Below are 24,185 nucleotides of genomic sequence, written 5' to 3' on the forward strand. Positions count from 1 at the left end.
ACTGTCATTATGTACATTGGGAGGACCAAAGTGTCTACATGAGTTGATGAATTCAGTCTGTTATTCTTTGAGCCCGCTGTTTGTCCCAAAGTCATTCTCTCATCTGCACGAAGCACTGCAGTTTCTTTTTCAGCAACACACAACAACACAAGTAGAAGGGACTTGTCATGCCATGCAAAAATTTCTGTCACTATAACTGCATCCTTGTCTTTTCCTCCTGCTCTCCCACCCACCAGGCTGAGGTTGCAGTGGGCCTTTTGTCCCTCAGAGCTTCCTCTTGCAGTCACATGCTGGTTTCACAGGTTGGAGAGAGGCTGCCATCCCCGGGTATCAGGTGGATATCAGATGTAAACATGTGGTTCTCCACTTTGTGTCCACTTTGGTTGCTGTCAGCCTTGACTTCCTCGCCTGCCCCAACCACGCCTTGGGTGCAATTTTGTGCTGCTGTCTTGGGTGACAAGGGTGCAACTGCAGCACCCGCCACCTCCATCAGATGCTTCTCCTCGTGGTTCTCTGTGGACTGATCTTCATCGCCGGGTGGTGTGTCTACCACCAGCCTCTTAGGGGACAACGGGCTGGTCTCCTCTTCTGTGACTGGGAGCAGCTCCTCTGTGCTCGGGATGAGGGGTGACGTCTCTCCCTCTGGGGACTCGTCCTCCAGGATGCTGGAGCTGATGTCTCCAGGAGAGGTAGTGCTGGGCGGTGTTAACGGGCCTTCAGCAGAGGTTTTGGTGAAGTTTACCTTCAACCCCTTTATTTTAAGAGGGTTATTCCCACTAGGAGAGCTCTGGATGTTCTCCACAGCACTGTTAAAACTCTCCCCTTCCTCTATTTGGAGCTCTGATCCGCCACCTGGGTTGGTAGACTTATAGAGGCCATCTTTGAGTATGATATCAGGAGAGCTGTGCTCATTGTTGGCCCTCAGTTGGCTAAGATCCAGAGCGGGTGGTGCCCTGGGGTGTCTGATTGTACAGGGGCCAGCCTCCTCCTCATCTGAGTTGGAGCCTTGTTTTCTACAGTCTGCTGAGGAGCTTGCAAAGTTATCTGTCGAGGAGGGTTGGACCTCCTTCATCTCCAGCTCTACTTCCTCTTTTAATGCAAAGTCAGGGCTGTGTGATTTCTTCGGTGAAACGGGGGCGGTCATAGTTGTGCTCAGGGTGCTCATGGAGCTTGTAGTGTTGAGGTTAGTGAAGGATTGTGACTTGGTCATCTGGTTGTACATCTCCTCCAGTCTCTGAACATTAAGGTGCTGTGGGGTCCTGTTTGCCAGCTGGGGACTTCCAGTGGTGGTGATGGTTATACGATGTGGGGAGCTTTGCAGCAGAGACTCTGGGTTTCTTTTATCTGGGGATTTCAGGTTTGTCTCGGAGCTGGCGAGCCTGGTTGAGCCACCCCAGCGGTTAGGTGACAGGTGGTTGTCCAGGGAGGTTTTGTCCTCTCCTTTCTCTACCACCACATCCATCAGTTCCATACTGCGGGCAAAGGCATCTTTTAGGTTCATTGACACAATGCTGCCATTTCTCTTGGCTCTCTCCAGTGCCTCCCTCCTCTTGATGGCCTTCTCTTGCCTCTTCTGCTCCTTGTAGAACTCAGAGAAGTTGTTGACAATAATGGGGATGGGCAGGGCAATGACCAGCACTCCTGCAATGCAGCAGAGTCCACCCACTATCTTTCCAAGTAAAGTCTGTGGGTAAATGTCACCATAGCCCACTGTGGTCATCGTAATGGTTGCCCACCAGAATGAGGCAGGGATACTGGTGAATTTGGTGGCATCTTCATCTTTCTCAGCAAAGAAGACCAAGCTGGAAAATATCATGATGCCCATGGCAAGAAATAAAATAAGCAGTCCCAGTTCATTGTAGCTCCTTCTCAAAGTAAACCCTAGAGACTGGAGCCCTGTGGAGTGCCTAGCCAACTTCAGGATCCTCAATATTCTCATGATCCTGAATATCTGCACCACGCGGCGCACGTTTTGGAACTGCAGAACGCTCTTGTTGGACTCCGTTAGGAAGATGGTGACGTAGTAGGGCAGGATGGCCAGCAAGTCAATGACATTCAGCGGGCCTTTGAAGAACTTCCACTTATTTGGAGAGGAGAGGAAGCGAAGGAGGTACTCCATGGTGAACCAGGCAATGCACACCGCCTCCACATGGGCCAGCTGGGGGTTGTCGTTGGCCTGGCCGAACTCGTCTATGACCTGGAGCTCTGGTAGGGTGTTGAGAGACAGAGCGATGGTGGAGAGGACGATAAACAGGATCGAGATGATGGCTAGAATCTGAAAAGACAGCACAGACAGGAACAAAACATTAGTGTCAAAAGAGCGTAAATATTCAGAATTGATATAAATACACTCTACAAATGCGTGAGCCATAAAATCTTGATACAGATACAAATCTTGATTTGCTTAGTCGGTCTATCACTTTGTCTCTGTCAAGCAACATATTATGGCTCAGTTTGCAGCAGATATAGAACTGACTGTGAATAATCATAGGTGTCTGATTAGAGTTATGGACAGAAAAGGATGTATAAATACAAGCCGAAAGGTGTGCAGTATAAGTGATATGAATCTAATGGAGTGTCTGTCTTTGCTTAAAAGGCCCTATGGGTGTGTTCCTGCATGAAAATGAAGCACCTTTATGCATAGTGGAAAAATAAAGCTTGTCACAGGGTTGTTTGGAAGGACACAGGAAGGTAGCATGGTAATGTAAAATGACAAATGATGATTCAATCTTTGAAGGAATGCAACATTGCAGGATGGATTATTAAATGAGAACATTCAAATAAGGGAAATAACTGGGACAGACATCTATTTTGGAAATAGAGGAGTGTGTTATCTCACCTACAATAGGTAAATGGATAAAAGGATTTTGGCTCCACCTGTTGGCAACGGTGTAAAACTCCTTCTGTCAGTCTTAAAATAGAATTTATTGGTTCCAAAAAGAAAAGAAAAGTAACAGTTGACGAGTTTTTGAGAACTACTGTCTGTTCTTGTGAAATTCACAATGGAGATACAGCTTTGTTATCGTCTCCTGTCCCTTCTGCTCATCCCGCATAATCCTATAAGGTCAGCGCAGCATGAGGCTGCGTTTCAACTGCAGCTCTTTACCTTGACCAGGATCTATTGGCCTGATAGATTAAATCTGGATGTTCTGACTACGGTTTAGTGTTTAGAATATGGGAGTCAATGAGCAAATTTATGGGGAGTGTGAGTGCATGTTTGTATGTGACATCATGTTATGTAGTGAGTGTGTGTTGATAGAAAGTGAGAAGTATTACATGGTTCTCTCATCATTTGTATCTTTCTTCTACAGTAGCTCTCCAGATTTTATCTATGTCTCTGCCAGAACCAGACATTCGGCTCCGTACAATGCTGCTGGGATTAGTTGATGTCCTTTTTCCGCAGCTCAGCTCAATCAGCCCAGAGTCTCAACCCACACAGGTGAAAAGTCTCTGTCCTACACTCTGCAGTGCTGCAGCATAACCTCAGCAATCAACTGAAATCCAGTGCATGGAAACATTTGCATTCTTTTGTGTGAAGTCCTCCATGACCTGAGCAATATCAAACCTCTTAAAATCTAATGAACTGAGATTGAAGAGTCTCAGTCTAAATAGGAAAACAAGGCACCCTGAATACTAATCACAAGCCGCATTAAGTTGCAGAACACACTGATTATCTTACATAAATCTACAGAGTGCTCTCTGGAGATAGTCACTGCATCTTCTGTGAGACCTCACTAATTTAGCAAGTATCACATATTGGTTACTATCATGCAAAGATGGAGTTCAAGGATCTAGCAGAGGTGTGGGGTCAGCCATTTCTGTGGTCTATCCAATAGCCGCTAGATAGCAATGACACACTGGGAAAAAATGTGGCCATAGAGAAGCATAAATGTGTAAAAATGCTCTTGAAGAAAGGAAGAGAAGCAAACAAGAGACAAGGGGGGGTTCCATGGCTCAGCAGAGGAAGTGTTACCACTAAATGAATGCTGGTGGTGATTAGGTTAAACCTATTAGCAGCTAAGTGAGGCAACCTGGTCCTGGTCTGGCACCAAGCTGAAAGACTGTGGAGTCACAAAAAGGACGGAGATAGCGTCCATACCCCTGAACTTTCTGGCAAGCTCATTTGAGGCTCACCCCTACTGTGCCAAGCCTCTCGATCGGAGGACCTTTGCTTGTGTTCCTGTTGCTGAACACCTTGGCACCGAATCAGCTCCAAAGGCAGAAGAGTAGATTAGAGCGTGAGGTAACGATTTTGCTCAGCTTACAGGCTAACTGATGTTTGCTTATGTAGCTGATTTTTCAGACACAGCACTAGAAATGTGATGCATGAAAATACAGTCAAAAGGGCACTCAGTATTTAGAGGTGAAATCATCCTTATTTAAATTCACATTAAGTTCCTCAGAGGTGGCAGCTAATCTCCCACTGTTCCTCACTTTTGAACAAGTGAGCCCTTTAAAACTACAATATGACCAGCTAAATGAAGGGACTTGTGGGCTTGCACAAAAACACGCTCACAGAGAAAGTGATTAATGTTTTCGCTGACCCACACACCCATGCACCCCTTGCTCATGGACACCAGCAAATGGCATTTGAGCGTGAGGATGAGCAATCCTGAGGTGGCTTGCATTAACCTACTGTAATTGAGTGGGAGTAGTTAAGAAGATCAATTACTTGGACTCAGTCTTCTTTGCCCCTGATTTGCATACGTGGTGACATTAAGTATAGCGTGTGTGGTGGATTAAAAGACGGAAACGAGCGCGGCCGGGCCAGCTGACCCAGCAGAGGACAGCTAACAGAGACAGGAAATGAAACAAGATATTATACTGAACTGGACACTTTTGTATCTCTGGAGCAATTCTTTGAACAGACATTCAAAGAGGGGGATTAAAATATCACTAGTATCCTGATCGTTTTACTAAACTAATCAATATTACCAACAAAACCAAGCTGCCCATAAACACACTACTGTATTATCTGAAATGATAAGCTAGACAGTAACATTTTATGTGATTAAGTCAATGCTTTTGCTCTTAATAGCTAAAATGAAAAGCAATTTTTAAACAAATATGCCACTTGTGACTAAAAATTCCTCAATTTGAAGATGAACAGCAAAATTAAATCTGTAATTATCAAACAAATTGAAGCTGTCTGTCTATGTTCACCTCCTTCTCCCCGTCCCTGTCCCTATGAAGGTGTTGACCTCAGGATTCCTTAGTCAGGTCATGGTCAGGCCAGTCATGGGACTTGAGTGGCTTAGGCGGGAGTGTAATGTCTTCAGATTACTGGGAAATGTGTGACGTGCTTTAGTTGCCCGTGGCTACTCAGGCTCTTTTACTATCCGTCCATCAATTCTACTGTAAAGGCTGCTTAGCATGACTGTGCTGTAAAAAGTGCAATCACTTTGAGATTTGCAATGCGATGTGAGAGAGAGAGAGAGAGAGAGAGAGAGAGAGAGAGAGAGAGAGAGAGAGAGAGAGAGAGAATCATTGAATGTCACATGACTTTTATTTTGATACAATACTCTGAGGAGTTCCCTTGGATACTTTGGTCCTTACTCCTGAGCACATTATAAAACACATCATGAAAAAATAAATCACTTGATGAATGTGCTCACAAAAACAAAAACCAGCTGGCTCTGTTCCTCAAGGGAGAGCTTAAAAAATAGTGTCAGCGACAGTGTAGGAAGCAGTTTAGGAGAATATCTCTTGTGCATCAAGGGAGCAAATGTGCTTTAGCCACCAACACTCACACCCACCCACACAACTCTAATTCCCTAGCCCCCCAAGGTAGCACTAGATCCTCTAGGAAGTGTGAACACGCAGGAGCCACTGAGTTAAGAGCTCTCTTGAGCCTCTCTTCTGAGCCTCTCTTGATTTCCATCTTCAGCCACCTGTCATCTCAACCACTGCTCTTGAAATTGCAAGAATCACCTTTCCCCATCCACATTTAGTTCCCACAGGAAGCAGTCAATAGGCCCTCTAGCTCTTCTTTAAATGTTCTGTCATCAGTGACAGCCTGTGGTCGCACATTTAGACCTTACTTGACCTCATCTGCCTGCATCCCCATCATTCCTGATGCTGCGGCAAAGAAAAATAACCCACGCCACACCAGTGGCCAATCTGCCAGCTTGGGGGAGGCTATCGATTGTGTACACATCACATTATGGACACTGAGCCAGGACCAGCAAGTCCCTATTGATCTCCTAGCTCAGAGCTCTTATGGACCATGATCCACCTCTGAGGTCCCCACTAACCCGCCCTCCCTCCACTTGGTGTCATCAATCTGTGCTGGACAAATTGAGCCATTCCTCAGGTATGATAATTTTTTGTTGCGGAATCAATCCAGGCGATTATGGCTATGGTAATGTGGATTGATCACAGGACTTGTGGTATTTCATCCTCTGTGACTGTATCTGCAGCGCGATGACCATTTCAAAGCATGCATGCACAGGGTTGGGTGTCACACAGCTTTGTGCACATATTAAAACAAAGTATAATCTGTTAATTTTATGAATTACTACACTAAATTTACATGTACCAAAGGGCAATTTACACTTCATTATTCAGACCAATGGCTCCATATGCTGGAAAAGGGTTTAGGAGGGCCCAAATGGGAAAGTTTGACTCCCTGAATGTGCACAATATTCTGTTAGTGAGCCATTACCAGCTATTAATGATGGAACTGGGCAAATATGGCTTTGTTAAAGAACCTGGCACACATACTTAAAGAGAGATTTATATGGCACGAATAGAAAGGGTATGACTTGAATACATGCACCCTTGGAGAGATTCAGCATTAATCAACAAATGAGGAGAGACATCTTCCCTCCCACTCTGTCAAGATTCTGCTGCTTAATTGCTTTCTTCCATGGCTAGTTTCCAAAGACTTCGTAGAGAGAGAAAAGCAGAGGGGTAATGCGATATTTGGGGGCCGTCCACTGTTTTGTCCCACTGCTCCTCTAAGGTTCAGAGAGGTTTGGACAAATGCCACAGTCATCATGATTGGGACAAAACGGATCCAACTGAATTCCCTGAAACTGGCACAATATGTGTGGAACTGAAATATGTCCCAAGATTTTGCAACAAAATCAGATAAGAGAAACCACTTCAGTGTCCATCTGGCTCGCTATTTTTGGCAGCTCTAGTGGGAGTTAGTGCATAATAATGAAGGTTTATTATTTCAAGAAAAACTATTGAGTTGTTCATATATCTTTGACAGCCCTCAGTGCGGTCAATAATTATAGTGGATATAACCCATTTGTCATGGCATAACGTGGCATCATCACAGCGTGTCACTTACAATTTAATTTGTCATCAGTCAGCTCGACTATATTATGTGTCCCCCTGTGCTTGGCAACCTTTATCAGGAGTATTGGCATGATGTGATTAAAGTCGCAATTTCAGGGTCAGTCTCAGTGAGGTGCCTTGCAAGCAGCGTGAGAGACAAACTTTGCATGTCAAATATTTTTCATGTTGATTTTTCTGTAAAGCACAAAGCCCTTGACGAGTCTCCCTCACTCATATTATCCTTGCTGGTGGCGTGCAGCAGCAGCAGCAACAGCAGGGGTCCTGAGGGTTTCAGTCAACATTATATGCTGAGGGCGTGAGGTTCCGTCAGCAGCACAAAAAATGGTTGAGTGGGCTGACAGCATTTGAGAGGAACCTTAATCAATAACCAATTCTCATCAGCCACCCGCATCGTTTGCAACCATAGTGCTCGAGTTCATTTTCAGCCACGATAGGAGAGGAGGGAAAGCAGATGAAGGAACCAATGAAAGAATAAAAGAAAGACATTTTTAAATGACCCTCTTACATTATTGAGGAATGTCCCTCCACCATCCACACGTTCTTCCCCTGTTCCTACAAACGGAGTGGATTCCCTTCGATGTTTCCTTTCATCTCTTTGCCAAACTTGACTGTTCCCTTTTCTTCCCATTCTTGTAAACACGTTGTTCGTGTGCTTTTCACTCTCCCCCTCAAAGCCCTTTCACTCCATTCCAGGCTTTATTTATACTGGAGTGATATTTGTTTGTGTGTTACTTTCTCTTTTCTTTTTGTAGAACCAGGGAGGAAAGTGGGCTAGTATGAAATATTTATAGAGTGCGTTCGTCCATCGGGCCAGCAGTCGAACAAACACGCCTGCACAGAGCAGGCAACACAGCACTGCATGTTAGCAAGTGGTGCTCCATTACAGCTCAGATGAGTTTAGGTCGAGTAACACGACCATGATTAGCAGAGCATACATATTAGCTAACACATTGAACTGACAGTTCCTCCTTCAGTGTTATTGGAGTAGTTAAGACTGCTGCTAATTCACTGTAACAACAACATCAGGAGGGAAATGTGCCAGTGTAAGAATCCCTATGAGAGTTGGCAAACAGCGCAGAGAAGAATCTGACTTTGTTTTTGATGCTGTAGTCACATTGTGGTGGCATGGAGGAGACAGCAGACAAGGAGTTTATTGTTTTCAGGAGAGGAGTGATCGGTCACTGGTAGAAAGTGCAGACGAACTGCAACTTTGAGACAAAAGATATATTTTTCAAACTTTTGCCAAACACGCTGTCACATGTGACTAGACCAAATACCAATGGGAAGTTGAAAAGTTCACCAAAATCAATGCAGTGCGCTGTTTGTCCACCATGTCAGATAAACACAACCGGAATGTTGAAAGGTCCAGCAGCAAAGGTTGGCAGCCATCTTCCATCTCTCCTGTCCTCTACCAGCGATGGCAGAACAGGTTATAAAATAATGAGCGTGAGAATGAAATAATGATTTAAAAAAGGCTTCTAATTTTGAGCAACAACTGTAGATTTTGATGGCTGAAATGTCACCTGTAGTCAGCTGGTGCTGTTTTTGTGAGTAGTATGTTTGGTTGGGTTTGAAGTAGTGTAACATCCCCAAACCAAATTCTGCGACACCTCCACAGATTTCCTACCGAATTTTAATGAATAGAGAAACTACTTGCTAGCTGGGCATGCTAACATATGTGGCTTGCTATAAAGCAAATAAATGCTTTGGTGATTTTTGTTTTGGTAAAGATAAACAAAAGACATTAGTTTATAGTATAGTATATAGTATATAAAGAGTCCATGTATTTTTTTTAAATAAATGTAATACCTATTAAAAAAATTCTTGTTGAATACTATGATACGAAGATTTATTTCATCTGAGTTCATCAAGGATATAAACTTTGTATTCATCTATATTCATGAGTATGCAGGCCAGTTATGGGTGGGTAACTTAAACACACACTCGCAACAGCAATGCCGTGAACACTAAACTTTATGTCACAAGCAAGCGAGGCCATTTCTGGACTCAACCTTGAGAGAAATTCTGCAACTCTTCTTCTAAATCAAGCGTATTGATGAATTTATTTAAGGCTCCGATAGGATCCTTGAGCCATCCGCTGACTGAAATAGATACCTAATGCTTGATCCATCTTACCATATATCCTGTAACATAGCCCTCTATGTCTGATATCAGATTTCCACACCCGGCATCGTCTTCAGACCAGAAATGATTGCTGTTAAACAATACTTCATCAGTGTTTTAAAAAAAGATTTCCCACAGTGAGCTGATGCCATTTCCGAGGACGACTCAGCAGTTTTGAGAATTAAATGTTGGATGTAAAAGTGGTTCCTGCTGACACCAAGCCTCCCAGGAAGGACAGCGAGGAAAGTCATGCACACTGCGCCACATTGCACTTAATACAAAAAGCAAACTGAGATTTAGGCCGATGTCTTTATTAGTCTTAGTGAGTTCAATACTAGCTCTTTTCACTTTTAGCGAATTTCTAATCGCACCGATCTTTGTTGATCTCTTTATCTGGCTCTCTCTGTCCTTTCTCTGTAATCTGTCCATCACTGTTGCCCTCTTAACCACCTTGCAGCCAGTCGTGGCTCGTGACTTTCACAACACAAAAGTCAGAGACAGTGAGAGAGTCGCAGGCAGGCCTGACGTTGCAGGGGTTGTACTTACTGTGATGCAAAGCTGTATTTCCTATTACACCTATCACAATTACAAAGAAATCGAAGTGAACTTCAAATAAAATTACTTTTTTTTCAAAAACCTGCAGTAATAAACAAAAGACTTCTCCTAGTGGGAGAAAATCCAATGTAGTAATTCCTTTGGTGGGAAAAACATATAAGAACTTGCCCTGAGCTATGAGACAGCCAGAGCTGAAGGTTTGCTTGTTTCTGCACGTTTGTCTTTTGTTAACATTATTTTGTTGCTGTGTAATTGCTTTGGCAATGTCTTACTATAACAACACATCTGTCTGATGATGGCTAAGATATACGTATTCACATTAGAAAGCAATTCTAAAAAAATGTCCTTCCTCCATGTCCTTTCCTTGCCGGGAGAGATGGTAGTGGACGTGGAAAAAGTGTGTGTGCACGTGTATATACTTCTGTGTGTGTACCTTATGGTGTGTGTGTGTGTGTGTGTGTGTGTGTTTCTGTAAGCGCGTGTGTGCGTTTCTGGGGAGAACAAGCCTTCGGCCCTTATGGCGTGACAACATTATTAACCTATATGCCTCTGACATCCCCCCCTGAGATAGGAGAACAGCAGGCAGGCCGGAGATATAGCCTGTACCCTCCACAGCACTCACACACACACTGATGCACATGTACATACACATGAAGGCTTTTTGGTATGCAAATACATGTGCAAATTACACTGCACCGAACACCTGCTTATTATACTCTATCTGCATGTGCAAAAGGATAGACGAAATAATCTTTTAAAAAGGACTAAAAGCTAAAATACCAAAGGATAATCACACAATCACAATAAATAACTTACGGTTTCAGTAATTTTCAGCTGTGCATCTCTGTGTTCCTGAAGGGCTGTGTGCCTTTATGTGTGACAGAGAGAGCGCCAGAGAGAGCAGTCAACACCGCTAAGTGTAATTACCACTAAGTGTGCAAGCCCCTGCGTCTGAGTAGTGATCACCGTGTTAATCACCCGGCCAAGGCCCCATAATCAACACTTCCTCCAGCCACAGACCAGAGGACGGAAGGAGAAACAAACACGCAGCCCCGGACAGTGTAACAGTTAATATTCATGATGCGCCGAGGGGTGCAAATAACTCGCCAGGCTGCTCCAGAGCTCATCTGTACGTATGCAGATAACAACACGGGAAGGATCTCTTACAAGCTCCCTGCTCCCCTCTACCCTTCAGTTTCCTGATAACATCATCTATCTGAGCTTGGAGGCTGAGGGAGGACAGGAAGAAGGGGTAGTAGTGGTGAGGAGACATATGTATGTATGCATGTATGTGTGTGTGTGTGCGTGTGTGCAGTGCTTTACAGAAATGTCCTCAAAATATGAATTACTCTCCTGTCACCTCTCCTGGCCTCTTTTCCTTCACAGATAAGACTGGGAAAACCTCACAGGAAAACTCCTCTACACCTCCCACACAAAAATGCACACAGAAGATTGCACACACACACACACACACACACACACACACACACACACACACACACACACACACACACACACACACACACACACACACACCAATACATACAGCACAAATACTTGTACAAATGCCCCATCCCCTCCCCACCTCTTTCTCTTTCTCAGTCCTTTTTCTCTCTTTCCAAAACACACACTGTCACGTTCAGCTGCACTCAGCAGGCTCCTATAGCTCTCGGCACTACACCCTCACATGAAAAAGAGAATTCCCCCCTCTCTCTATCTCTCTCTGTCTCCTCCTCCTCCCCTCTGCTCTCGTACCTCTATCTGTTATCCTCAATGACTACGCATCACCTTACTGTCTGAGTCAAACTCTGTAACCATGGAGATTTCTCTCAGCACTACTAGTGCAAGTAGAGCAGAAAGGAGCTTTGTGACTTAAACATTGCTTTTTTTTCCCTGTGATGCGGAGATTTTACCATTCAGCCAAGTGATCCGCAGAAGCCTATTGAGCAGCAGGGAGACGGAGACAGAGTTTAGGGTGAAGGGAGGTTATTTGGTGCACTGGAATTCAAAGCAAAAACTTTCAGCCTCAACGAATGCTATCATGAATTCCAACAATATGGGATAACATTTGCAGTTTAGGGGAAACTTTTGTTTAAAGTCAGATGTGATAGAGTGAGATGAACCCCACCACTTGGTGTTATTGCTCTACTGTCCACCGAGCTGTAAGGGATGTCAGTGTGATTAGGGGGGTTACTGTTTAGTGAAGAGCTGGACAAAGAGTGCCTGTACCCACAAGAGGGAGCTCCTCCTCCCACTGGAGTGAATTCAACTAGTGAAGATGTCTTTTTGTGACTTTGTGATAAGATTTTTTCCTTTTCATTTTTTCTAGCAAGGAGGTCAGTCGGAGGTGGAGAGAAAACTCACTCAAGCTGCTGAGTTTTGATGCGCAAAGGAGCTGAGATAATCCCTCGGCTACTGTCTCTATCCTTCACGCAGAGAAAAAAACACACCCTTTTCCTCTGCCTCTCTCTGTCTCCTTCTCTGTCTCTCTTTCGGGACTGCTGGAAGACGAGCGGTCACCGAGGAGTCAACTAATCCTAATCAAGTATAAAGAATAAAGCCCTGAGTGGAGCTCCCTTATTTATATTCCCCACGACATCATCAACCAGCATGACCATCACTCCAAAATGTGGATAGTTTGACTATTGGCTTCAGATGTGCGCATTGTGTCGAACTCAATTGTACCACTCACAAAGTCTCTATCAGGTTCTCTGCTGGCGGTGCAAAACTCCACTGTGGCTTGCCTGATTTATTGTTATTCAGCCTCACTTCCAAGGACAGACCCGTGCCTCCATCGCTGTCTGTCTTCAAGACTCCACTCACACAAGTACCACAGAAGCACAAAGTCATGTACACACAAAAATGCGCACACACTCGTGATTTTTCCGACTTCCCTGATTTTTTGGAATATATTTTTCTGTCTCTCCACCGGGGAACTGGGGTGAATACGAACCAAAGTGTGCTTACCAAGAGAGAAAGGAGGTTTCCTTTCTAATGAGATTCACCCTGATGATGTTTGCATGAATATATTCATGAGTGACACGGGAAGAGAAACAAGACAGGCTCAAGAGCAGCCAAGTAAGTGAATAAGTAAACTAAGAGTCAACAAAGAAACAACAAACAAAAGTGATAAATAAATGAATAAAATGCTTAAAATCTAAATTTTTGTCGTCCTGCTACATATGAAGTGACATTTCAGAGCCTCTACATGACTGAAGATGCTTCCCACTTTGGCATTTCTCAACCCTATTTTTCATTTCCAATTCTAGATTCTGGTCCTCTTCATCCCAATTAACAAACAACACCTTGACACTGCCGTCTGCTCATGGGGAAAGAGAGAAGCTTAGCAACCACGGTGTCAACAACACATTGACGCTTGTCTCCGTAACCATGGAAACTTGTGAATGGAATCCCCGGTCCTCATGTGTGAGATGCAGCCGTCATCACAGGAAAAACTGCAACATTAGAGGACGATTTTGTGCCCACGAAGGCTTTGGATATCTTATTTTGACACAGGAACTTGAAAAGACACAACTTACGTGCTCATGCACACTCACAAGCTCATGCTGTAGTTTTTTGCCGCCATTTGTGATTTCAGCAATTATCTTAGCTGGGGCAACCCCTTACGCAGAACAACACATGCTGCTCTCTCCCTCACAATGTGCCATGATGTTTACTTCAGTAATGACTCATGCTGGATCATACTCAGTGGTCGTCAGCAACAAAAGAACAGCTAGTAGACCACAATAGAAATGGGACTTCGAAAAAAAAATGCGCTATGAATGACTGAGCAATTGAGCTGAGTGCTGCTTCATGGCAGAGAGCGCTGATAAGGGAGCAGTAATAATGGGCAGAATTTCACAGCCTTTGTTCCACTGCAAATGAGAGTGATGATCACCAGGCTTGGGAGCGGCACTGGGTGACTGTTTCCATGGCGTTAGAATGAGGTATGCCTGTGTGTGTGTGTGTGTATGTGTGTGGGCGGTAGTATTGTGTGTAGGTTGGGGTATTATTGATAGGTTGCCTGTCCTTGAAAGGGCCAGATTGGGACGCCCCCACTCTTCACGGGAGATTTCCTTTAATTAATCCAAATGAGGACACACTTGCAATTCACACACACAAAACACACACACACACATACACACACATTCACACAGATGACTGCATGTGATCATCACCACAGTACAGAGGGAGAGGATGAAAGTGCAGGACTGTGCGTACAAATTTTACAGATGCTATTCTAAAAGTTGCATGATAAAACTAACTAGCAAATATAACTATGTAGTTCAGCGTTTAAGCACCTTGACCTTTTCTAAGTAGCTCTAAACATTAAGAATAGCTGATGGGAATGTCATTACTTTTGCAGGTTTTAGGTTAAAGTAATGGAAAAATTACCAGATGATGGCACCAGAAAAGATAAGGAGTAACCAAAATTATGATAATTTATCCTGAGGGGAACATAAATGCCTGTACCAAATTTCATGGCAATCCATCTGACATTTCATCAAAATCACCAATATCAACCTCATGGTGCTGCTAGAGGAAGGGTGAGGGCATCACCAGAGTCAGGAGGCGTCATCCTCTGGGAATCATGAATGTCAGCACCAATTTTAATGGCAATCCATCTGATAGTTGTTGAGATATTTCAGTCTGGACTGAAGCAGTGCACCCACCGACATTGCCATCCCCTGAGCCATACCTAAAAAGCAAGTTTAAAGACATAAACATATTGCAGGTGGCTGTTTTATTGTAGGCAGGATAACACCTTTCCTATTTTTCCATAACATGCTTGACTTTGATAATGTGATTTGAATCTGTTTCATTATTAATTTCCCTTTTTTTTCCTTTGTGTGTATGTGTCCATCGCTTGTATTGGCAAACATTTCAGTGTGATGTGAGTCAGCGTGGCCTCACGGCTTATGGCCCAGTCAAACCAGGTAATCAGCGCAGCTGCGTCGGAGCAGGTATAGGATTAACAAATCTGTGTGTATAAGACGATAAGCCTCCACAGCATTTCCACAAACACCAAGAGTGTTTCCATGCAGGTGGTGGCGGGACAGGTGAAAATGAAAAGCTAGGTGTGCAATCAGATTATTTAGCTATTACCTCTCATGCTAGGGAAAGAATGAGTACCTGCTTACATCCCGCTTTATATCCGTACTAAAGATAGACTTCAAATCCTATTACAATTATCCTGAATCATCCTCATATTGGTATGAATGCTCCTGCAGATTCATCACCCAAAACCGCAGGTGAAAGGAGAGCCTCTGGTGTTGCACCAACACACGGACGATTAATTCTCAACACTCAAGGTGTTTCCTTTGCACAACATGGGTGAGATACACTGCTGCACAGTTATTACAGCCCAGCGTGGGTGCTGACGATGGGAGATTAGAGAATTGAAGGGTTGAACGTACGTGAGCACACACAGCAAGAGCAAAAATTACAGCCGAGCATTTACTGATAATAATATAGTCATCATGCCCCGGGGCTGATTTGCTTGGAGATGCAAGAATCAGAACACATAAAAAATTCACATGTGGGGGCATAGCGTGGTTTAGTGAGAAGAGATACAGCTGCCCTTCATGCAGAAGACCCACTTTAAGCCCACATATGAGCAAGCATCTGCACTGCTGAATGTGCAAGACACCAAATCCCAACCAGCTCTTTAGCAGAATGTCACCCTTGAACGGCCAGTGGAGGGAAGTACAGACAGCATTAGTATCTCTCGTCTCTCTTAGGCTGCTTACTATTCAATAATGAATCAAGATGAAGTTCCATAACAGTCTACAGAATGAGTCTTATATCAGCAGATGAGAGCAGTATGATAAATCAATTAATCATCATTTTTCAAGCAAAAATGTTCAGCTTTTTAGCTTCTAAAATGGAATTGAATGCTTTTATGCACTGTAAGTTGAATATCTTTTGGACTGTTGGTTGGACAAAAACAAAACTATTTCAGTTATTTTCTGACATATTGTAGAACAATTAATCAATAAATCAAATAAAACATACACAGTATAATCAACAGTGAAAACAATTGGTGAAGACTTACTACAGTAAAACATTTCTTTGTCACTGCAGAGCCAAATCTAATACAAATTAATTAGAAATTTACAGAGGTGACACAAAGTAATACCGAGTAAACTAGAATTACCGTCTTGCGTTTGCATCCATTCATCCATCTATTACATGAGTCTAGACAGACTCACAGCATTATCATGTCACAGTAAAGTTAACCTTTGACCTTTTGGATATAAAATGCTATCGCTTCATCGTTTTATCCTATTAGACATTTGTGTGAAATAAATAGAGAACAAATGGCAGTACAGTTATGGCCAAAAATGTGTTTTGTGAGGTCAAAGAGACTTTGACCTTTGACCGTTCACTTCATCTGTGAGTCCAAGTTGATGTTTGTACTGGGTGTAATAAAATCCCCTCCAGGCGTTCCTGAGATTGGGATGGATGGACAACCTGGAAAAATAACGCCTCCAGCGGCGGCTGTCACCGGCACGGCGCCATAAAAATAATTAGTGCTCATGCTGCTGAGATGACATAGTAAGAGGATGGGAGACATATTGTGCTCATACTGAAATCCAATGAAGAGTGAACAAACAATTGAACCTTCACATACTGACATTCTTGGATGTGTAATCCTATTACTGAAAAGAACTCCTGCGCTACATAAGTGGAATAAGAAGTGGATCAGCAGTGTTGTGAGATGATGATATTAGCTTAGGAAATAACCTTTGTTGTACAGCCCTGTCAGTGTCTTAATAGATTAATAGCTTAATAGAAAGAAAGGAGATAGACAGAAAAGAGACAATACTGTTGCTGGCCCAACTGCTGCTGGCTCTACTCAAGCTACATCTAATGCTGCCAGCCAGCTACTGAGAACTTAATGCAATCAGGAATCAGTAGGACTCTGCTACTGACCCAAAATAGCCTTGACCAATGTCAGGTCAGAGTGCCTGCTACTTTCACATCATCAATGTTACAGACGACAGCTTCTTTGTTGATGTAAAAACTCTTGAAATCCTCTCTAAATTCTATGAATCAGCCATTCTTTCAACTCACTGCTTTTAGACTTTTTGTTGATTAAAAGTGGTCACCAAACAGTCCTGTATGAAGCTTTTTCACAATCTAAAGGCCCGTGGTCATGGTAAGCAAGCACACTTTTTTTTTTTATCATTCTTACATGATAATACATTTTGTTGATGCAACAATATACTGCCAGGATTTTTAAGGGTCTATTAATCATTCTCATCACATAGACTAAACTAAACAAACAGCTCACACTGCTACCTTGCAGGGAACTATTACATTTTTAAAAGCCTAATAATTCCTATGTGCCATTGGGAGAAAACACTATAAAACATGCTAATGGGGAATCGAAGGTAAATTATATCTTGCTTAAAAAGGATTCCGGAGCATTTCTTCTTTAGCTTGCATTAAAGTTGTAAACTGCAGATGTTCTCCTGTGACCTAATCTTCCCTTTTAAATCTGTAAGCATGTTTGAAAACTGTCCATCTCAAACGGCCATATAAGTTATTCCCGATGGAAAGAAGTCAAGTCAAAATGATGTTTATTTGTATAGCAGGTGAACTTCTGCTTCAGGTGTTGTTTCTAATTCACTTCGTAAACCAGTGATGTCTTTGTAGCACTTGTATGTTTCTAATGACAGCTACTAGACATGTTTTTTAAATAAATATATTGTGAATATATTCATTCTTTAAAAAGGCATAAATCTTTGTTCTCTCTTGAAAAGTTTAATGGTTAAGTTTAGTGAACTCTGGTATGTATAATTTATAACTGTGGTTTCAGTTCCTCCTGAGCATGTGAAAAAGTTGAGAATTGTTAGTAAGAGTTTTCAAACTTTCCAGCTTGCAGTAATTGGCCTGCTTTTTGAACTTTTATTTTTCACTCATTTGCCCCAGCTCTGCAAATCTGAGTAAGAAAACAGTTGAACAACAGTTCACACTGTGATGCTGCTTTAGCTGCCTTAGCTGGAGAAAGCCAAGGTCAAAATAATTGGCCGTGTCTCTTCTAGTGTCACTTCTATTCTTTTTTCTGCTATGTTGCCTCGGCTGTGTAGTGGCAGGGAAACAATTTATTATACTGTAGTTACCTCCTTAACAGCAGGAGAGCTCTTCCTCTTCATAATTTCACCCAGGACTCAAGAGTATAAGTCCCCCCTGTCTCACTCTGCTAGTGATGCACATCGAGCTAACACCTCACAAAGTGATTCTTTGCAGTGCAAACAAACATAACCGCTCAACACAACACTTAACTACATTGATACGCTTGGGGCAAGTCTTAGGGAACAGCAGCTTCTCTCATGCAGAAACACACGCACACACACATACACATACAAAATGAATAATGTCCATTATAATGAGTGGAAACCTCTGCCCCTGGCTTACAAGGTTTAATACATTTTATTATGAGAAATAGCAGAACAAAACTCCAAAATTACTGAAGTCATTATGGTGTGACAAATACTGTTAGAGGATATTTAGTTTATGATCTGATATTCTTTAACTCTGACTTTCTTGCACATTATTGACAGAATGGTCAGGTAGAGCTGACTACATCAACAGGATCAAAATGGTATCTGTGAGAATAGTACAAGTACGTGGGTATATGTGCTGTTGTTTTGGGATGTGTGTGTGAGTGACAGAACTGCAGTAAATCACACAGCTCTTAGCAACTGGCCCATTAGCAACCAGTACTAATGAGCAGCATTAGAAACCTCTTACTTCCTGTGTTGACCTCCCATCACTGTTCAGTTTCACGCTCCGGCTCCAATATAAAATTTATGCCACTGGAACGGCCCATTGAGGCACACCATACTCTCAGAAAATCCCACAATCAATGTCAAATATTGATTCTTTTTTATTAAGTCCAGTCACTCTGAAAAGCCCATCTGAACTTTTCACCAGAAATAATGGGGGATGGTTGATAGGGAAATGTGATTGCATAAAGTGGGAGATGTGTGTTTGTGTCTGGTTCAGTGACTCAGATTTCTTTTCGTTCCACACATCACAGCATAATCCCTCTATATGATGACTTTCTAGCGATTCAATCAAATAATTTCTTTGTTTCTCCCAGTTTGCATCTGCACCGACTTTTTCTCCAGTGCTGAAGAAACACTGGCCGCACTGTGACATGATACCAGTGCAACACAAATAACATAGACTGCACTTGTAGCATGTAAAGATGATATCCCTGTAGGGATCCTTGAATGCCTTTGTGCTGGTGTACGTGTGTGTGTGTGTGTGTGTGTGTGTGTGTGTGTGTGTGTGTGCATGTCTTTGGTTTAAAAGCTTTGCATCTGAATGATGATGTCATTGCTGGCATCAGTGGTTCCTGCTTGACAAACAGGAACAGTGGATCTCATGGCTGCCAGTGTATGTGGCTAAATCAGGCTTGCGGACAGCCGACCACACTCTGATGTCACTAGGGGTCTAAGAACAGTTGCTACATGAACAACAGTGGCTTTAACCTTGGCTCCCAGATTACATTGCATTCCATCACTGCATTCCCCCTAAAACTACACCCCCCCATCACTTTCTTTTTCTCATTCAACTCTCCTGCAACAACCTCTTGGAGAGACCACACTTGCACTCTTCTTCTTCTCCCTCATTCACTCCAATGTCTTTTCTCATTCTTTTGCCCCACGGTGGAACTCTGGCTTTCTGAAACCAACAGAGACAACCACAGAGATCTGGCGCACAACACAGATTTTTCACACTTGACTGTCAGGAAGGAGCACATTTTGTGTCTTTTGGTTCTGGTCAGAAAAATGCAACATGTTTTTGAGTCCTTAAACATCACACACTGTATGATTTCGCCAATGAACGGCAACTGGTGCAGACTGGAACCCACTTGATCCAACTTGGTGTGATCAGCCGTAATGCCAAAAACATTACTATAACCTGTTTATTGCAGTTATGCTTTGGGTGTCATGTAAGTAGTGTCCCTCTCTTAATACAAAGGGTTGCCTCCTTCCCATTGCCTCCCCTCCTCCCTACATCCCTTCTCAATTCATCTCCTCGTTGCAGTCCGACTCCCTAACAGCAACGCCACAAACACGTCATCACTTGTGACCGACTGAAGGAATGAAGGATCAACAAAGCGTTAAACCCTCTTGTTTTCTCTGACATCTCTATTCTCACAACAAGAAAAGAGACAAGTTGCTGAAGCCATCTGTAGGAGGATCAAGAGTAATCCCGCCTGCCAAGCAAACCCCCTAATGACTCTGTGTGCCACAGTCAAGACCATTAACACGAACAAGGCAGATATTGATGATAGTAAGTGGCACCACTCATATGCTGCATTGCGCCGGAGCATGTGGCTTCACCGTGGGCTTCTGAGTAAACGAGCAATATTCTTTTCTTTCACTCTCAAGCCTGTGTGATGACGTGTGAGGCTGGCAAATGAGGCAAACCAGAAAACATAGAACATGTGGATGCCTTTGGGGTGAAGGGGATTGCAGCATTTTAGGCACTTGAATGCCTATACACTGCACGTGCGTGCAAGAACACATAAACAAGCACGCACACATGCAAAACACACTAACGTCATAAAGATGCTAAAACATTAATTTCTTCTGCTATATTCTCTCTAATTAGGTAAATTGCTCCTTTTCTTCTTTCATATACTATAATGATTTTGAAGTTAACCCTTCAGGACCTTTAGAGGATCAGACACTGATTATCAGAGACAAATGACCAATTAAAATAGAATAGACTACACAGATTGGCGAAGTATTCTTTACTCAGTAATCAATCTCTCTCAATTATTAATTTGAGAAGAAAACAGACCCCTCTCTATCTCCCAAGTGTGCCATTACTTTGGCCTTAATGGATACTCAGACATATAATGCTGATGCTGTAAGGAAATGTTACAAATACCCTCCATTGGCTTTATCTTTATTTGGAGCTACCTGCTCTGTGTCAGCACTTTGAACTTTGAACATCTTAATGGGGCACTGACGCGTCTGTCGCATCGAGAGCATAAACATGAGTTCACATTTTATTGAATTTTCTCGAGGGGGTGGGGGGGTGACAGTGGTTATGAGTGACAGTGAACAGATTTATGAATGAAGTATGAAAACAATCCTTAGAGAGAATGCATCAACTAAGATTTTTTGAATACTTTTGTGAACAAGATCAGAGCGGGGAAGAAATCTAGAAAAGAGAGTGTCAACACATTGAATCAGGTGAGGATGCAAGAGAAGAGAAGAGAAGAGAAGAGAAGAGAAGAGAAGAGATCACATGCATGACTGTCTAAGTATAAATATCCCTCTTTCCTTTCATGACTAATGGGCTACACACACACACAAACACACACACACACACACACACACACACACACACACACACACACACACACACACACACACACACACACACTGAAAAAAATATGCAAGTAGACTTCCTCAGTCTCTCATGTCAGATTAAATTCCTACATGAGCAAATACCAGCAAATAAGAGATCTGCAGCAGACCTGATACACTGGATACTTTACTGTGAGGCTGTGTCCTGCTTCCACGTGTGGATTCACTCACGTACACAAATGTGTGTGTGTGTGTGTGTGTGTGTGTGTGTGTGTGTACGTGTGTGTTGGTTGGAAGGAGTGGGGAGTTGCACGTTACCACAAAATACTGCAGATGGGAGTACATGTGGGAGGACCACGGAATCTCCCCAAGAGTCTGTGCCGCATACACGCCATATTTGGTGCTTCAGAGTATCGCTGTCACTCAAGCCAAGTTTCAAGCACAGTGTGTACATCCAGTAGACCTTGGATAAAAAGCCTTTCCAAATAATTTCTAGTGTTTGTTTTACCCTGCTTGGACCGCCTGAGGGTTGGCATTTACGGTATCAGCACTGCTTAGATGTGCCAGATGTTGTCGCTCAAAGAGATGTATAATAAATTGACTTTAAAATACTTTTCAGGGATTGCCTAAACTATCTGAAACTCCAGCTGGTGCTTGTTGCCTATGTGACAAATCCAACCCATTTCACGCTTAGAATACAACAGTCAGCTCAAACAAGCCATAAGAACCCCTTGTGTGACATTAAGCGACACTCAGTTGTAAATAAGAGGCCAGTCCAAGCATGCTGGCCCTCCTGAAAGAGCCAGTGTCCTCCCAGCTGCTTAAAGTATGCTCCAGGCGTCCTGCAGCCCGGCTTGTGATCCCTGACCAGAAACAAGCACAATCCCCAGTATCTACTTTATGATCTATACTCCCCAACAGACATCTCTCTGTCTCTCCCTGTGTTTTTCTCTCCAGAGCAATAGCTGAGTGTATGAGCACAAGTTAGTATCTGTGTTTGTGTATTTGCATGTGTGTATGTGTGTGTGTGTGTGTACTGCAGCTCCTCCTGCCTGCTGCTGCTCTTTCCACTGATCCGCAGCAGCGTTGGTGGGACCGCCTACACACCCTCCTCATCATCAGTTGCATCCTGAGTCCTCTAAAGTAGTAAGTCCTGTGAGTGACTCCATTACCGCTGCCAACATTTTGCAACCGTAAGCCTTCACAGTGGATATTTGGAGGGTTGAGAGTAACTTGACATCAGGGAAACTGTTCCATTTTTAGATACTTGCATAGTCACAGGCCATCGCCGCTGCTCAAGATGTACTGAGTGAACTAGCATTTCACATGGGGATACACCTATACAGACTGGAAATAAAACCTATAACAGGAAACGCAGACTGTTCTCACACAGCACCAATGGAAAACATCCCGAGATGAGCTCCTGTTGCTGTTGGTTATAGCCTGTTAAGCCTGTTAGGTGGAAAACATGAAATGAAAGATGGAACCAATAACAGCACGGCTGCAGCAGGGGGAGGACGGATCCTGACATGGACATATCGCCTCTCCAGTGATGCATGGAGCACTAACGCCCAGGGAACATCCTCTTGACTTCCCTCAACCCTCAGTAAAGACAAAAAGAAATCCCCTCCGGATGACCTCCCTTCTTCTACCCTCCCATCCTGTACTCCTCCTTCTCCGTCCTTTGAAGAGGCCACCTTTAACCCAGCAGCAAGAAGAGGATCCATTGTTTTCCTCCCTCTTCCCCCACACCTGTCACTGTTCGTGCTTACAAAAAGGCCATGGTGATGGGGAGATTGCTGCCTTTCATTTGTCTAGCCCACTGCACTGCTTACTGCGAAGCTGTAATTAGTGTCAAGAACAAATTTGTTGGTGCTAATAAGGCTGCAAGCTGTGGTGCTAGCAAGCACAACATGGCTACACACAGAGTGGAGGGACCAGATGCTGCCACTCCTGGCTGATGGAAATGCAGCCTGAGAAGCTCGGATTTGGCAAAGTGCCATGCAGTTTTTAGCCAAAATAGGACTACCACTTTTGATTGGTTTGGTACTAAATTTTGTAAAGACGTTCATGGTTCCCAGATGATGAATCTTAATGACTTTACTGTGGCTTTAGTGCCACCAGGAGGTTCACATTTCTGGCATTTATGTCGCCCTAAATAGTGATCACGCTGTAATCCTTTAACTTTTGATCTAACACCATCATTTGGTCAAAAAATTGCTTTGTCCATTTAGTTTATTACAAAATACTTGCTAAACTAATGACGTTGCCCTCAGCTCACAGACAGAAACACATCTACTCCAAAAACAAACAATGCTGCTTATAGCACCACTGTTGCCATTTTTGTCCTCTATTTTTATTGTAGCAGGTATTTTTAGTATTTGTTTTATGTGTATTTGTGACTTTTTTTGATGAAACCAGCCACAAACTTAATACTACTTGCACTTGACTGTTTTATGTTTTTTTTATTGTGTAAACTGTAGCATTGAAGACAATTTTATTCCCTTGTATACAATGACAATAATAATTCTACTACCTTGTGCCTCATGATTGGTGGTAAATGCTGTTGCTAAATGTTAGTTTCTAACACCCTAAACTTAAGTGGTGAACATGGTAACCATCATACCTGCTTAAGATAAGCATGTTAGCACTGCCATTATGGGCATGTTAACATGCTGACAGAAGGCTGTATGCATTGCTGTACCTATAACCTATAGTCTCACTGTGCTGCTGGAGACTGTTGGTGTTGTAATAGGGATGGCGGCTCTGTCACATGACGAGACACTAAATCTTCGGCAGCCTCTTCTAGTCACAATGGGTTACAAAGGTCTTATCATAACAAGCTTGTGGTGCTGA

The 24,185-nt window shown here is 43.1% G+C and overlaps 1 protein-coding gene across 1 annotated transcript in view; it reads right to left on the reverse strand.

Moving 5' to 3' along the window:
• Positions 1–283: 283 nt before the first annotated feature.
• LOC139221231 (potassium voltage-gated channel subfamily B member 2-like) overlaps positions 284–24,185 on the reverse strand; it is a 70,986-nt gene continuing 47,084 nt past the window's right edge. The window contains exon 2 of the mRNA XM_070853149.1: positions 284–2,275. Within this exon, the coding sequence (XP_070709250.1) occupies positions 284–2,275 (1,992 nt within the window). The remainder of the gene's footprint in view (positions 2,276–24,185) is intronic.

The sequence above is a fragment of the Pempheris klunzingeri genome, chromosome 21, assembly GCF_042242105.1.
Source record: "Pempheris klunzingeri isolate RE-2024b chromosome 21, fPemKlu1.hap1, whole genome shotgun sequence".
NCBI lineage: Eukaryota > Metazoa > Chordata > Actinopteri > Acropomatiformes > Pempheridae > Pempheris > Pempheris klunzingeri.